The sequence below is a fragment of the Canis aureus genome, chromosome 15 (genome assembly GCF_053574225.1).
Source record: "Canis aureus isolate CA01 chromosome 15, VMU_Caureus_v.1.0, whole genome shotgun sequence".
Lineage (NCBI taxonomy): Eukaryota > Metazoa > Chordata > Mammalia > Carnivora > Canidae > Canis > Canis aureus.
The window spans coordinates 33,078,114-33,095,297 of NC_135625.1; the positions used below are offsets into that span (position 1 = coordinate 33,078,114).

A 17,184-nucleotide genomic window follows, 5' to 3' on the forward strand; every position below is an offset into this window, starting at 1 on the left:
TGAGTAACAGTGAAAGGTGATCCATTTAATGAGAAAGCTGCATTAGGAAAGAAGCAAGTCTGGAGGAGGATATTGTTTTGTTTGGCCACATTAAGCTGACAATGCCTATCAGATATCTAGGAGGAATTGTTGGGTAGGCACTTGGCTGTAGGAATCAATTTAGAGATAGTATTTAAAGCCACAGAACTGGATCAGCTCTTCTACAGAGCAAATACAGATAGAAAAGAAAAGAAGGCCAAGGAATGAGCTTGAGGACACTCGAAGGAAGACCACCAAGGATGCTGAGAAGGTGTCAGTGAAGGAGAATAAGAACCAAAAGGGAGGGCAGCCCCGGTGGCCCAGCGGTTTAGCGCTGCATTTGGCCCGGGGTGTGATCCTGGGGACCCAGGATCAAGTCCCACATCAGGCTCCCTGCATGGAGCCTGCTTCTCTCTCTGCCTGTGTCTCTGCCTCTCTCTCGGTGTCTCTCATGAATAAATAAATAAAATCTTAAATAAAAAAAAAAAAAAAAAAGAACCAAAAGGGAGTGGGTATCCCAGAAGGCCGGTGAAGACATTTCATGAAAGGTTTGATCAATAGATAAATACTGGTGGGAAGTCATGCAAGATGAAGCTTGAGAATTAACCATTGGGAGAATTAACCATTTCATATCACATGGTCATTAGTAACTTGCGCTGGAGCAATTTCCATGATGTGATGGAGATGAATGCCTGAGAACTGAGGAAGTAGAACGTCTACACAATTCTTTTAAGACTTTTGCTAGAAATAGATGCAAAGTAACGAAGCAAGAGAGGATACAAGGTCAATGAAAGATTTGGGTTCAATGGAAGCTAATTACAGAATTGTGTGTTACTGGTTCTGATCCAGTAAGAAGACATGGAGAGAAAAGGAAAGTTCTCTAGTCCAAAGCCTTCTCGGACCCCTCAGTGTGGGTTCCTCAGGCCCTTGGTTTGGTTCTAGCTCCTGGTACTACCCTAACATAACTCTCGCTACACTTAGTTCACTTGTCAGCTTTCCCTTCCCATAATTAGCAATTTGGTGAATGGATAGGGCTACATTTAGGATGAAAAAACCCAGGTTTGGGATGCTGGGGTGGCTCAATGGTTGAGCATCTGCTTTTAGCTCAGGGCATGATCCTGGGGTCCTGGGATTCAGTCTTGCATCAGGCTCCCTGCTTGGTAGGGACTCTGCTCATCCTTCTGCCCCCCACCCTTGTGCTCTCCCTCCTACCCCTATTTCTTTGCATCACTGGTTTCTGAGTAGTCAGGGGCAGGTACATCTGATTGCTCAAGACTATGTCATGTGCCTTCTCTGTAGCAGCAAGGGAGCCGGGGAAGCATGCATCTGGCACTTTCAGGTTTATGTGGAGAGATAGGCTTTGTTTCTGAGACTCATTAAAGTTTGGGCCCCAAACTTAAGGAATCTAGATGCTGAACAGCTAAAGAACAAATGTCCGCTACTACAACTTACAGATAAAGAACTTAAAATAGGGAGCATGCGGGTGGGGGTGCCTGGGTGACTGAATCGGGTAAGTGTCTGCCTTTGGCTCAGGTCATGATCCCAGGGTCCTCGAGTTGGCTCCCTCCTCTGTGCGGAGCCTGCTTCTCATTCTCCCTCTGTCCCTTCCCCTCTCGTATGTGCTCACTCTCTCAAATGTCAATAAAATCTTTTAAAAAGGAGGAATTATTTCCATAAAAATTTCAAGTCTGGATACAACCAAGCCCTTGCATCCAACACTTTTCTACCTTTTGACACTGCCCCAACACATTAAATAGCACTTAAAACATACTACACAGGGATGTCTGGGTGGCTCAGTGGTTTAGCGCCTGCCTTCAGCCCAGGGTCTGATCCTGGAGACCTGGGATCGAGTCCCATATCTGGCTCCCTGCATGGAGCCTGCTTCTCTCTCTGCCTGTATCTCTGCGTCTGTCTTTCTCTGTCTGTCTCTCATGAATAAATAAATAAAATCTTCAAAATAAATAAATAAATAAATAAATAATAAAAACACCTTAAGAAAACATACTATACAGAATACAGAAATGACTATATAATCACTTACCTTTAAAACACTGACTGATCTTCACTTAAGAATCAACATGCTAAAAAAAAAAAAAAAAAAAAAAAAAAAGAATCAACATGCTAGGGGTCCCTGGGTGGCGCAGCGGTTTGGCGCCTGCCTTTGGCCCAGGGCACGATCCTGGAGACCCGGGATCGAATCCCACGTCGGGCTCCCAGTGCATGGAGCCTGCTTCTCCCTCTGCCTATGTCTCTGCCTCTCTCTCTCTCTCTCTCTGTGTGACTATCATGAGTAAAAAAAAAAAAAAAAAATTAAAAAAAAAAAAAAAAGAATCAACATGCTAAAATACTGTACCAATGGCAATAAAGAGTATTTCTGAGTCAGGCACAATGAAAACCATCTTCTGTATCCATCTCTAACAGCTCTTCATCTACATCCACGAGGTCAGATTCATAGAATGGGAAAAACCTGTTGAAGACCTGAACACCCAGCCTATAATTTTTCAAAAAAGTAAAGGATAAGAATGTTGGCCTTTTCTACTACTTAGTGTCAAAAATCACACAGTAACACGCGTTTGCCTTCTTGCAGCAAAAGTTGCTACAGGATATACTAGGAACAATACTGTGAAACTCAATACTGAGACTATAAAACTGATTGATGTTAAGTGTAAAATGACCAGGTGAACACATACTGCAGACCCACTATGTGACTACAGTCCTACTATAAGGCAGGGTGTTATGGAAATATAGAATACATAAAACTACTATAGAAATACTATAGAAGTCTTCACAAAGATGGTTTAAGGTAAGCCTTGTAAACTAAGTTGGCAGGTGTGTGATTAAAGATGGACAAACTCTACCACACCTTCAACTGAAAGGTGAAGTCCGATTCACTTCCTCATAAATCTGGGCTGGCCTTAGTGATTTGCTTAACCAATAGCATGTGGCACAGGTGATGTTCTAGAACTTCTGAGGCTGGATCATAAGGCTTGCAGCATCTGTGTAGGAATCTTGAAAACAATCTCTGAGAGCCCTGAGCTTCCATGTAAATCTACCAACTTTTAAGACTGCTAGGCTGGAAAAATCTACATACAGGCAACTCAGTTCACAGTCCCAGGTAAGGCCAGTCTTCTAGTCAGTCATCCTTGTCTAAGTGCCAGATGAATGAATGATGATTTTAGAATCTCTAGACCAGCCCCTTTGCCATTTGAATACCAACAAATGATCTTTGCCAACAGCAACAGAAGAGTCATCCTTGCAAGCTGAGTCTTGCTCCCATTTCTGACCCACAAAATTGCAATACATTAAAAAAAAAAGTTGCTATAAGGCATTAAGCTTTCAGGAAGTTTGTTATGGAGCAACACATAACCAGAACATCAGATAAATAAGTGGGGAAGAACATTCTACATAAAACCAACATCCACTCTAATGCTCCAATCAAATTGAACTCTATTATTCTCGTATGTACTTTGCCCAGTTCTGCCTCACTGCGCCTTCAACATGTTCTGGTCTTCTCCACAATCCCAAATTCCACACCCTATATAATCTCTTCATCATGCCCTTCAGTTTTCCCAGCAAAATGGCACTTTCTGCCTCTTAATTTGCATACTTCTACCTCTTCCAATAATGCTTAGAGTGGCACTGTCCTGTTTTCTACAATGGTACAAATTAATGCCTGTGGTTCCAATTAATTGTGCCCCCCTTTCACTCCCAACGGTGTCCTATTCTAGGCAATAGATCATATGGTCACCCTGTGATTAGCACACTGTTTTGAATGAGTTATTCGTGTAGAATTTTATCTCTAATTTCTAGACTTGAAAATACAGTTGATCCTTGAACAATGGATTGAGGGGGTTACGGGCATCAATCCCCCATGTAGTAAAACACCTGAATAACTTGACTCCCCATCAATTGAACTAATAGCCTATGGTTGGCCGGAAGCCTTACCGATAACCTAAACAGTTGATTAATACATTATTTTGTATGTTGTATGTATTATATACTGCATTATTACAATAATAAGCTAGAGGGGTGTCTGACTGGCTGAGTCAGTAGAGCAGGAGACCTTGTGACTTTTGATCTTGGGGTCATGAGTTCAAGCCCTATATTGGGTGTAGAGCTCACTAAAAAACAGATAAAACAAAATGTTATTAAGAAAATCAAAAGGAAAATACATTCACAGTACTGTAAAATACCCACATATAAGTAGATCCACACGATTCAAACCTATATTGCTCAAGGGTCAACTGTACCATACCTTTCCCTCAGCAAGTTTCTACTGAGGACCAATAATGTGCCAGAGGTTATACAATGTGCTACCTTGTACAGCTTCACATTGCCCAGTGCTTTGTGTAACCAAGCCTGTGGTGCTAGATCAACTCACAGGTTAGACCCATTTGGGAACTGATAAGAATGAAGGCCACAACTTGGAAAGGGTTTTCTGTATGTTGGTTTGCTACAGACCCAGTAAAAAGCAGTGCAAAGAACATTGAAGATAAAAAATATATGGTGTTATAGTGGATGTAACTAGGAGGGTGTCCCCTATTCTTTACAAAGTCACACCCGAAGTCTGGGCCCTGTGCAGAATAAGAAACAAACCAGGTCAGCAGAGCCAAGAACCTTAGTCCACTACCTTTTAGGCTATTGGCAAAGAGACTCGAGGGTGGTGAAGAGGGGATATCAGTCCATGCCCAGGTTTTTGGATCCTATTTTCTTGCTGCAACAGTTACATAATCTAGTTACTAACATAGTAATTTTTTTTTTTTTCTGTTGACATTGGACTTACTCAACAAGTCAGGGCAGCGACCTGGCCATGGCTAACCAGAAAGACATTCAGTAAAAGCTTCATGAAAAAAGTCAGTAGCACTATGTCACTAATGAAAACTATGGAAAAATTTAACTAACTTACCTAGTTGGTACAAGCTAATGGTAATAAAATGCTAAAAACTAAGTGATTTCTAAACTGTTCTTCCTTTTCAATCATTAACTCTGCTGTTTATTTTTTTTTAAGATTTTATTTATTTATTCATGAGAGACACAGAGGCAGAGACTTAGGCAGAGGGAGAAGCAGACTCCTTGTGGGAGCCCAATGTGGGACTCGATCCCAAGACCCCAAAGTCATGACCTGAGCCAAAGGCAGACACTCAACCATTGAGCCACCCAGGTGTCCCTAAATGTTTCTCTTGAATACTTCTGCTCTCAATCTATAAAAATCCACCTCTCATAAGGCCTTAAGCCTACGTAAGGTAGCTCACTATTAGCATGTAATCTCCAACATGAAATAGTCTTAGAAAACGAACAATTAGCTATAAATTCATAATAACAGGTTTTTTTTAAAGATTTTATTTATTTATTCATGAGAGGTACAGAGAGAGAGAGGCAGAGACACAGGCAGAGGGAGAAGCAGGCTCCACGCAGGGAACCCGACGTGGGACTCTATCCTGGATCTCCAGGATCACACCCTGGGCTGAAGGCGGCGCTAAACTGCTGGGCCACCGGGGCTGCCCATAATAACAAATTTTATAAGAAGAAAAGGCTATGATTTTATTTTCAGGTTTCTGGAAATAGTTTTCAGGAAAAAAAATGACAAGAACACATAAAAACTTGAAATCATTCATTGAACTATGAACTCTTAGCAGAGGAAGAGACTTTGAATTCTTCTCCTTCTGAAAGTAGAAACTACTTCCAAAATGTCCCTCACTTATGAGGCACACATCTTTTCCAAGTGTGATGTACTTCACTTCATAAAAGGAACACGATTTTTAATCATTTAAAACAAAAATAAAATAGGGAAGGTGGGTCTCTCATGTTATATGCTTTTAGAAAAAGGTCACATCTTTGAAGCAGCTTTGCAATATGCAGAGCACAGTACTGGCTTCAAAAGTTAACATGACTGTGCACTTGCATCATCTAAATGTGAAGAGCTGTTGTCATCTTCATCTATAAAAATTAGCAAGTAAAATTCTTTCAAGTACTTTAATTACCTGTACTTCATATAGTCTTCTACCTGGGATAAGGCTGAAACAAAAACAAAATAGAACAAAACAAAACAAAAAAAACAGCTAGCAAAGAGCTGTTAATAAGGAAAAAAAACAAAACAAAACAAAACAACCACCTTTAAAATATTGATTACTGTGAGATGCAATCAAATGAAAATCAATCCCGGATGACAAAACAAATTTCTAATTACATACATAAGTTCTATTATGCACTGAAAATTTCCACTATCAGAATATTCTGATTACAATAAAGAGATACATAAAATGGGAACAGTTAGAAAACATGTTATTTGGTTCGTTTTAGGTCTACTGGTCCAGCTGCTGGCCATACAAGTCTCTGGGTTTTCAACGAAGTGTGACCAGTTCTTCGGAAGAGGTAGGGTGAATAGCAACTGTGTTGTCAAAGTCAGCTTTGGTCGCTCCCATTTTTACCGCAACAGCAAAACCCTGCAGCATTTCATCACACCCAATTCCTTGCATATGGATCCCAACCACCTGGGGGTAAAGAGGAAAAATTCTTAAAAGTTTTTATTAGGTAGACTAATATATATATATTTTTTAAATTTTTTATTTATTTATGATAGTCACACACAGAGAGAGAGAGAGGCAGAGACACAGGCAGAGGGAGAAGCAGGCTCCATGCACCGGGATCCCGACGTGGGATTCGATCCCGGGTCTCCAGGATCGCGCCCTGGGCCAAAGGCAGGTGCCAAACCACTGCGCCACTCAGGGATCCCTGACTAATATATTTTTATTCGTCATGCAAGATATGTGATATTTTAAAACCTCTAAAAAACCTGAATCTCTTATCTGGACATGGCATGCCACAGCGTACAAGGTGCTACGCAGTCCTGCGTCCACATATTTCCCGGCCCACCCCACACAACCCTCCCTGCTCAGGCTCACCTCATTCTGGCCCCACTGGCTTTCCTTCTGTCCTGAGTATTCACCATGCTCTCTCCTTTATACAAGTTGTTACCCCTGTCTGGGCAATTCTTCCTCCCCTTTGGAGTTAAAGCTCCTTCATTCTTCAGATGGCCATACTTGCCTTCCCAACCAAGTTAAATTGTTTATCATGTGATTTCTCAGCACCAATATTTCTCCATCATGACTCTATCACAACCACAATGTTCTGTTTATGTGGAGATGGAAAATTAGAGTCCCATCTTCCCTGCAGATTTTACTCTCTAGACAGAGGGGACCTGCCTACATTTGCTTCCCACTCTCGCCATACAATGAAGCAAAAGATGGTGCTCAGTCCATACATACTGGACAACTGCTTGAAGGACCACTTAGAGGCATTTGTTTCATATTGTATTTTCCAGTTGGGCTTCTCAATAATTTCAAAACTATGCTAATGTTCACCTCTAGCAAATACCCTTAGCAAAGTTAGAAAGTATAAAATTTAGCTCAAGAATATTTTGTTTAAAAATAAATCAAGGGACACCTGGGTGGCTAAGTGGTTGAGTGTCTGTCTGCCTTTGGCTCAGGTCGTGATCCTGTGGTCCTGAGATCAAGTCCTGCATCAGGCTCTGTCTATGTCTTTGCCTATCTGTGTCTCTCATGAATAAATAAATAAAATCTTAAAAAAAAAAAAAATCAGGGATCCCTGGGTGGCGCAGTAGTTTAGCGCCTGCCTTTGGCCCAGGGCGCGATCCTGGAGACCCGGGATCGAGTCCCACGTCGGGTTCCCGGTGCATGGAGCCTGCTTCTGCCTATGTCTCTGCCTCTCTCTCTCTCTCTGTGACTATCATATAAATTAAAAAAAAAAAAAAAAAAAAAGTTCCAGGGGCAGCCCAGGTGGCTCAGCAGTTTAGCGCTGCCTTTGGCCCAGGGCCTGATCCTGAAGACCTGGGATTGAGTTCCCCGTCAGGCTCCCTGCGTGGAGCCTGCTTCTCCCTCTGCCTATGTCTCTGCCACTCTCTCTCTCTCTGTGTGTCTCACGAATAAATAAATGAAATATTTAAAAATAAATAAATAAATAAAATAAAATTCAAGAATAAGGGTGGCTGGGTGGCTTAGTGGGTTAAGCATCCACCTGCAGCTCAAGTCATGATCCTAGGGCACTGGGATTGAGCAGAGTCATAAAGTCATGCTCCCTGCTAAGCAGGGAGTCTGCTTCTCCCTCTCTTGCCCCTCTGCCCACTTGTGCGCTTACACTTACTCTTTCTCTCCCAAATAAATAAATAAAAATCTTAAAAAAAAATAAATCAAGAATATACTACTGAATGCTACATTTACAGTGGTGGGGGTAGGATGGAGCAGAGGGAGAGAGAGAAGCAGATTCCCTGCTGAGCAGGGAGCCCAACGTAGGACTTAATCCCAGGGCCCTGAGATCATGACCTGAGCCAAAGGCAGACACTTAATTGACCAAGCCACCCAGGTGCCCCTGGAACCTTCTTTCTATATGAATTATTACAAAGAACTCTAGTATATGTAGGCAGATAAAAGTGGGACTGTACTAGTTGAAACAGAGAAGGCTTAATTCCTTAATTGGTCTCTCTACCCCCCACCTCACCAAAATACGCCCCCCCACAATCCCTGCCAAGTCTGAAGATATCCTTTAGCTTCCCGCATTTTTCCCATACCTTTTCCTCCATGGTGGCACAAACCATTTTCATCACACATTTTGTTTTCCTTTTGGTAACTGCATGATACATTGGGGTAAAGGTGGTTGAATAGGTCTTCACATTTTCTTTTCCATATTTATAAATGGCCTCATCTATAATGCACAGGGAAAAAAGTGTCTGTCAAAAACCTAAACAATTCCAGTGAGCTATTGAAGAGATGGCCAGAAATATCAAATCAGGAGGAAATATCAAACAAAACTACAAGGATCCTGGGACATTCTATAACATAAATGCCAATATCATGAAAGATGAAAGAAAAGCTAAGGAATTTTGTCTCTCAATTAAACCAAAGAGGTATGAAAACTAAATACAATGCATCCCCTGGACTGAATCCTGGCCCTGGGGGAAAAAGTGTTAAATGACATTATTTGAGGGGCACTCGGCTGGCTCAGTCAGTGAAGCATATGACTTGATCTGGGGTTTGTGAGTGTGAGCTCTACATTGGGTACAGAGATTACTTTAAAAAAATGGAAAGGAAAGAAAAATGATATTTGAGATAACTGGCAAAATGTGAATAAGATCTAAAGTTTGGATAATTTTGTATCAATTTACTTCTTTTTTAATAACTTTTTTGTAAACTGAAGTATAACTGACATACAATATTATGTTAGCTTCAGGTGTGCAACATACTGATTTGACAATCATAAACATTACAAAATGCTCACCATGATTAAGTGTAGTCACCATCTGTCAGCATACAAAGTTATTATAATATTAATAACTATATTCTCTATGCTGTGTTCTTCATTCCATGACTTATTTATTTTATAAATCGAGGTCTTTACCCTTTTACTTCCCCTTACCTATCTTGTCTATCCCTACATCCAATTTTATATCAATTTAAATGCTATCCATTTGAAAATTGTGGCTTGCTTATGTAAAGGAATGGCCTTGTTCCCCAGAAATAGATACTAGTATGTGTTTGTGTGTGTGTGTGTGTGTGTGTGTGTGTGTGTGTGTATAGAGAAAAACTATGGTATAGCAAAAATGTTATACACAGGAGTCCTTTGTACTATAATAGTCTCCTCTTATCCACCGGGAAAACATTCAGGGATCCCCAGTGGATGCCTGAAACTGTGGATAATACCAAAGCCTATGTATATAAATTTTTCCTATACATATATACCTATGATAAAGTTTAATTTATAAATTAGGCACAGTAGATTAACAATAGATAATAAAAACAAAAACAATGCACAGGGATCCCTGGGTGGCGCAGCGGTTTGGCGCCTGCCTTTGGCCCAGGGCGGGATCCTGGAGACCCGGGATCGAGTCCCACATCGGGCTCCCGGTGCATGGAGCCTGCTTCTCCCTCTGCCTGTGTCTCTGCCTCTCTCTCTCTCTGTGACTATCATAAATAAATAAAAAATTAAAAAAAAAAAACAATGCACAATAAAAGTTACATGAATGTGGTCTCTCTCAAAATACCTTATCATACTTACTTGCCCTTCTTCCTGTGATGACATGAGATGATAAAATGCCTATGTGATGAGATGAAGTGAGGCAGTGATGTAGACACTGTGACCTAGCATTAGGCTACTATTGATCTGAGAGTAAGTCAGGAGGATCATCTTCCAAGACCACTGTTGGCCATGGGTAACAAAACCATGGAAAGTGAAGCCACAGATAAAGGGAACTACTATATTTTTGCAACTTTTCTTTAAACTTGAAATTAGTTCACATAGAAAAAGCTAAAAAAAAAAAAAAAAAAAAAGGCAGAGACACACAGGGCAGTGTGAGGAAAAGGAATTCTATTCCCCAAGTGTTAGCAGTTAGGGAGAAAACTGGAATTGTGAGAAGAGGCCAACCAGGAAGGAGTGTAGCTTAGGGAGTGAAGATAGATTTAGTCAGTAACTTCCCCCTGCATTTGGGGGAAGACAGAAACTATAAATTACCCATGTTTTTAAATACCTACCTTCTGTGAGTCCCACTGTCCCAATCGGGGGGTGGCTGAAGACGACTGTGGGGATGTTGTCATAGTCTAATTTGGAATCTTCTTTGCATTCAAAAAGTCTATGGGCAAGTTTTCGGCCAGCAGCTATGGCAACTACAAACATAATTTTAAATCAGTGTTTCAGTTTATTACTCAATTTTAAAACTACCAGATGGTTCCACTAACCATTTCCTCATCTGGCTCAGTGTACGACTTCTGACAAAGTTTCATGCTCATGTTCATTATAGCATCTATGTCAATATAATGAAGACATAACAATGCCTTAGTTAACAATTCAAAACTACCAGCTTGGGCAGCCCTGGTGGCTGAGCAGTTTAGTGCCGCCTTCAGCCCAGGGCCTGATCCTGGAGGCCCCGGATCGAGTCCCACGTCAGGCTCACTGCATGGAGCCTGCTTCTCCCTCTGCCTGTGTCTCTGCCCCACCCCACCCCACCCTCTCAGGAATAAATAAATATTTTTTTTAAAAAACTACTAGCTTATATAAATTCTGTAAATTCTATCAGGGCAAAAAAGGGGGGGGGGGGCGGGATATGTTTACTAGTTCCTGATCATCTAGCAGTTACCTAATTAGAGTATTAGCCTTTTGATACAATATTAATGAAGCAAACTATTTTAGTTTTGAGCAACTTCATTTGTACTTTTATAACCTCTACTTTTTTTTTTCATTTAATTCCATAGAAGGCCCCCAGCCTCAGCCTCTCTGTCAGGTTATATCGTGACTCCTCTTCTCTGGCTGGTTCCGACAGATTAGGGCTCTGGTTGATAAGGATAAAGACCACAATCCTGGATGGTGAATGACACATTCTCCCTTGCTGTCCAAGGGGACTTCTGATGACCATGGTTCTCAGACAATCACGTTATAAACACATAGTCATATTGCTACGGACTTGACAGAGTATTTTTTTTTAAGCAGGCTCCACCCAGTGTGGAGCCCAACAGGGAGCTTTAACTCATGACCCTGAGATCAAGGTCCGAGCTGAGATTAAGAGTTAGATGCTTAATTGATGGAGCCACACAGGTGCTCTCAGATTTTTTTAAGTTTATTTTTTATTTTTTTAAAGATTTTATTTATTTATTCATGAGACTACACAGAGAGGAGAGAGAGAGAGGCAGAGACACAGGCAGAAGGAGAAGCAGGCTCCATGCAGGGAGCATGACATGGGACTCGATTCTGCGACTCCAGGATCATGCCCTGGGCTGAAGGCGGCGCTAAACTGCTGAGCCACCCGGGCTGCCCAAGTTGTTTTTTTTGTTTTTTTTTTGAGATTTTTATTTATTTATTCATGAGAGACACAGAGAGTGTGAGAGGCAGAGACACAGGCAGAGGGAGAAGCAGGCTCCACACAGGGAGCCTGATGCAGAACTCGATCCCGGGTCTCCAGGATCACACCCTGGGCTGAAGGCAGCGCTAAACCGCTGAGCCACCCGGGCTCCCCAAGTTTATTTTTTAAAATTATTTTTACTTCTCATTTTTTTTAAAGTTTATTCTCCTTAGCCTGTTTTCATCTTGTACGCAGAAAAAAATGCCTACATTCAGTAAAAGCACCAGTTCTTAATTTTGTTGATTTCAGGGCAGCCCTGGTGGCTCAGTGGTTTAGCATTGCCTTTGGCCCAGGGTGTGATCCTGGAGACCAGAAATCGAGTCCCACATCAGGCTCCCTGCTTGGAGCCTGCTTCTCCCTCTGCCTGTGTCTCTGCCTCTCTCTCTCTCTCTCTGTGTCTCTCATAAATAAATAAATAAAATCTTTAAAAAAAATTTTTGTTGACCTCAAAATGACAGATTTTTCCCAAAATAAGGTATCAAAAGGATACATAAGAAATTTTTTTTCACTTTGATAACATTTTTGACTCTTAGATTATGTTATCAAGTTTTTGAAATGTTGCTTGTTATTTTGCTACTGTTAAAAGAACTTCCTGAAGGAACTAAAAGGCTTTGGGTGTGGGACTGGGGGGAGTTTCCATTCTGAGGAAAGACCCACGGCCATTTTAGAAAGGCTGGTGACATATGTACCACAGGGGTACAGAGTGAAAGCAGAAGGAGTGATAACAGTAATAAAAGTGGGACAAAGGGCTTGAAATGGTGCCAGTTAACTCAGAAAGTAGGTTGAGGTATAGGATTAGGGGAGATAGGTCAATCTCAGTCGTTATCAAGACTAAATAATCAGGGCACCTGGCTGGCTCATTTGGTAGAGTGTGTGACTATCAATCTCAGGATCATGAGTTCAAGCCTCATGTTGGGCATGGAGCCTACTTAAAAAAACAAATTAAAAAATATGTATATACAAATAAAAATTAAAATCTTCCAAAAAATAGACTAAATAATCATATAAGAATGCCACTCTAAATTACTTCTTTCTGGGACACCTGGGTGGCTCAGTGATTGAGCGCCCGCCTTTGGCCCAGGGTGTGATCCTGGAGACCCGGAATCAAGTCCCACATCAGGCTCCCTGCATGGAGCCTGCTTCTGTCTCTGCCTGGGTCTCTGCCTCTCTGTGTCTCTCATGAATAAATAAATAAAAATATTTTAAAAAATAAATAAAATAAATTACTTCTTTCCAAAGCCACTTCCTTCCACTGTCACCATATGTAACTCAGATTCTATCTTACAGCAATCTTCAGAAGATGATCATATCATCTCTCTAACAATCTCAGTCTTCACTAAAGCATTTTAAAAGCCTTCTAAGGAAAAATTAATATTATTCAGAAAACATCAGGTACCAAGCTATTTCAATACATTGTTATTCTGACAACAGTAAGTCACTCATCCTTTCCACTCTGCTTAAGCTGATCTGACTGTGAAAAAAGCTGAATGGTTTTATATGACACACACAGCCTCTCTTACCCAAGAAAAAGACACAGTACCTGGAGTGAGAAGAGCTTTTCCACACACGTCCCCAACTGCATAGATGCCTTTCACGCTGGTATTCTGGAATTCATCTACTATGATATGACCTTTGTCATCAGTTTGAATTCCCTAAAAAAGTGAAAGGCTGTTATGTCAGTATTTGATATATCTAGGAAAAATGACAGATCAAATCCCTGGATCTTCATTTCAAGAACCTCTTCAGCCTGAATCTTTAAAAACCACAACACTCAAGCAAAAGATAAAAAACATCTTAACAAGTTGACAAGTTCATGTCTTTTGCTTAGTTTAAAAGGTATTTTATCCAATTTTGAGATATTTAACAGGTCTTGCCTTTGCTATACAAATCAACTCACCAGGGAAACATGAAAAGGAAACACTCAACTATCAGATGTGCTATTTTCTATCACTGTGGAGTCCACCAAAGATAGTGCTTTCAAACTTTTTCCACTGAAAGGGATGCCTGGGTGATTCAGTCATTTAAGCGTCTGACTCTTGGTTTCGCCTCAGGTCAAGATCTGCCTATTTAGGGATCAAGCTCTGGGTCAGACTCTACACTCAGCATGGAGTCGGCTTTGGATTCTCTCTTCCCTTCCTCTCTCTCTCTCTCAAATAAATAAATAAAACATTTTTTTAAAAACCCACAAAAACATTTAAAAAAAAAAAAACTTTTTCCACTGAAGTACTCCTCTGGCAGCTAACTCACATGCTAACTCATAACTTAGCGGGGACAACCTGAAGCAATCATTAAAAGCAGGTTTCTTTGAGGCTTACCATTTTAATTTAAAAAATCCAAGGAAATATGGTATTCTCTCTAAAACATACTGATGTTTTCTTTACCAAAATTTTTTCCTGAGGCCAGTGTTTGCTCCAAAAAGATGTGCCATGATTACATTGTGGCTTTGCAGATTCCATGTGTATAAACTCCCATGTGAGAAGACAGAGAGTAGAAATAGGTAGCATAGTGGTTAAGAGTACAGCCTTTGGAAGGAGAGAGACCTAGGTTCAAAACCCAGTTCTGCCACTTACTAGCTATGCCTATACTAGCTAGTATAGGCTTGTATAACTGCCGATTTATCAACAAATACTTAAGCTTCTAGTACAAATGAGGCATTAACCTACTCACTCTAAATAGTGATAAATAATACAGATATCCTGCCTAGTCAATAGAATTACAGTCTGGTGGGCTGTTTATTATCTATGTGCTTTCTTCATCCTTAGACCTCAAAGAGTTGTTGACAGGATTAAAGTAGGTTAGTAATATGTTGACAAGACCTACACATGGTAATAATTCCATTTGCATCATACAAAATATATATTGTATGAGTCCCGCATCGAGCTCCCTGTGTGGAGCCTGCTTCTCCGCTGCCTGTGCCTCTCTGCCTCTCTCCCTCTCTCTCTGTGGATCGATTTTATTTATTTATTCACGAGAGACACACACACAGAGAGAAGCAGAGACACAGGCAGAGGGAGAAGCAGGCTCCATGCAGGAGCCTGATGTGGGATTTGATCCTGGGACTCCAGGATCACACCCTGGGCTGAAGGCAGGCTCCAACCGCTGAGCCACCCGGGGATCCCTACAAATATATTTTAACATTGAATAAGACTTAAAACTTTTATCTCATTTTTAAAAGATTCAGCAAACATAGTTGAAAATTAGACCTGGGGCACCTGGGTGGCTCAGCAGTTAAGCATCTGCCTTTGGCTCAAGTCATGATCCTGGGGTCCTGGGATCGAGTTCTGCATTGGGCTCCCTAAGAGGAGCCTGCTTCTTCCTCTATGTCTCTGCTTGCTTCTCTGTGTCACTCATAAATAAATAAAATCTTAAAAAAAGAAAAAAAACTAGACCTACCAAAGCCTATATCTGTACAATGACAAAGTTATCTCTTGAAAGGTGAAAATCTGGATGACTAGTTTTTTTAATAGGAAAATAGATAACAACTTTTATTAAATTTCACCAAATATGAAGATTAAAAACAAGAAAAACATCTCCCTGGATATTTTACTTTTTTAAAATGCTGAAAAATACCTTTAATGAAATGAAAAATAATCCACACAATAATATTACTTAGAACAAATCAAAATGTGACACACTGCTCAAGAGGTTCCATCAAATATGTAAACCTCAAACATAAAATAATTCTATTATCACTTGTAGAGTAGTATAGTGTATCAGGAAAATCATTATTAACAACAGTAGATGGTTAACGTGGAATGAGTTCATATTATAAGCCAGCATCTAAACTAATTACTTTGCATGTACTTTCTCATCATCTACTGTAGCCTATAAGCCAGTGAGACAAGTACTATTTTTATTCCTGTACTTAAATGAAGCAATTGAAACTTAACAGTAATTAAGCTGATTGCTTAAGGCCATGCGACTGGTAAGTAACAGAACTAAGATTCAAAATTGGATCAAACTCTGGGATCTGGACCCCAAGCTACTACAGTAGAATTTTTTTCAAAATTCAAAAGAACAGGGCAGCCCGGTGGCTCAGCGGTTTAGCGCCGCCTTCAGCCCGGAGCCAGATCCTGGAGACCCAGGATCAAGTCCCGCGTCGGGCTCCCTGTATGGAGCCTGCTTCTCCCTCTGCCTGTGCCTGTGCCTCTCTCCCTCTCTCTCTGTGGATCTATCATGATTAAATAAATAAAATCTTTTAAAAAATTTTTTTCAAAAGAACAGGGGCACCTGGGTGGCTCAGTCAGTTAAGGATCTGCTTATGGCTCAGGTGAGGATCCCCAGGGTCCTGGGATCAAGCCCCACATCAGGCTCTCTGCTCACAAGAAGCCTGCTTCTCCCTCTCCTCCCTGCCCATTCTCTCTCTCTCTCAAATAAATACATTTTAAAAAATTTTAAAAGAACTAAGAATGTTAATCGTAACACTGGTAGATCAGCTTCACATTCATTTCTATCCCCAAGTGCTCCAAATGTCCAGGATGATTGACACACCTCCAGCAATCGAGATTAAAGCTGCAGATGATAAGGAATAATTACAGGACTTTAAAAAGACAAGTATCCTTGTAAAAAGGAAACCTGTAAGGAAGAGGCTAGTCAGGGCACTGCTGGACAATCTAGATTTGAGGTGCAAAGACTTGATTTAGAGTGACCACACTAAACAGGGAAAATCGTTTTGTTTTGTTTTGTTTTTAATTTCAAAGAAATAATGGGATTTGATGACAAACTAGATGCATGAAATAAAAAGAAAAAAATCTAACAGAACTCACCAAAGTTTAGGGGGCTAAGGGGTGGGGAACACAGGAATGCTAACAGATTCAAGAATGTTTTGGTTAGATCAAGTCAGCTTACCACTTTGTCTAAATTCAGGCCACTGGAGTTTGGGTCCCGCCCAATGGCCCATAGCAGGCAGTCAACATCTGGAATTGTGGTCAAGGTGGGTTTCCTACCAGGAGCTGAAGTAATCATGCACAGTTCCAAGCCTGAGGATGTCTTTTTAACTTCCTTGACCTATTGGCAAATAAAATGTGTTAATTTGGGGAGAGGGAGAGAAGGTGGAGAACAAAGAAGAAATCAGAATTCTTAACATTTAAAAAACCTTCACCAAATCCTATATGTGGAGATCCTTCATGCTGACATATTCACTTTTACCCAAAGGACACTAACACTACAACTCCTAAGAGCTGAGACCATTTCCTAGGTTGCCCTAAATCATCCACCTGATGGCCAGAAATGTCTGCTTGTGTCAACTTACACCTTACTGCTTC

General features: G+C 40.8%; 2 protein-coding genes and 1 non-coding gene across 9 annotated transcripts in view; 2 read left to right on the forward strand and 1 right to left on the reverse strand.

Moving 5' to 3' along the window:
• Positions 1–3,005: 3,005 nt before the first annotated feature.
• Positions 3,006–17,184, forward strand: part of UBXN8 (UBX domain protein 8) — a 93,740-nt gene continuing 79,561 nt past the window's right edge. For 2 of the 5 annotated variants that reach the window (XM_077849059.1, XM_077849061.1), the window contains exons 1-2: positions 3,006–3,133; positions 6,319–6,390. The gene's annotated coding sequence lies outside the window, so the exon portion shown is untranslated. The remainder of the gene's footprint in view (positions 3,134–6,318; positions 6,391–17,184) is intronic. The other 3 variants (XM_077849058.1, XM_077849060.1, XM_077849057.1) reach the window with 3 other exon arrangements.
• The window catches only part of GSR (glutathione-disulfide reductase), a 47,676-nt gene continuing 35,820 nt past the window's right edge, over positions 5,329–17,184 (reverse strand). For all 3 annotated transcript variants that reach the window (XM_077849056.1, XM_077849054.1, XM_077849055.1), the window contains exons 9-13: positions 16,769–16,927; positions 13,461–13,572; positions 10,560–10,691; positions 8,603–8,736; positions 5,329–6,509 (exon numbers count right to left, since the gene is read on the reverse strand). In XM_077849056.1, the coding sequence (XP_077705182.1) occupies positions 6,360–6,509; positions 8,603–8,736; positions 10,560–10,691; positions 13,461–13,572; positions 16,769–16,927 (687 nt within the window). In that variant the 3' untranslated portion in view covers positions 5,329–6,359. The remainder of the gene's footprint in view (positions 6,510–8,602; positions 8,737–10,559; positions 10,692–13,460; positions 13,573–16,768; positions 16,928–17,184) is intronic.
• On the forward strand, positions 12,767–12,839 carry TRNAD-AUC (transfer RNA aspartic acid (anticodon AUC)). The gene has a single exon. It is a non-coding gene; the product is annotated as a tRNA-Asp (tRNA).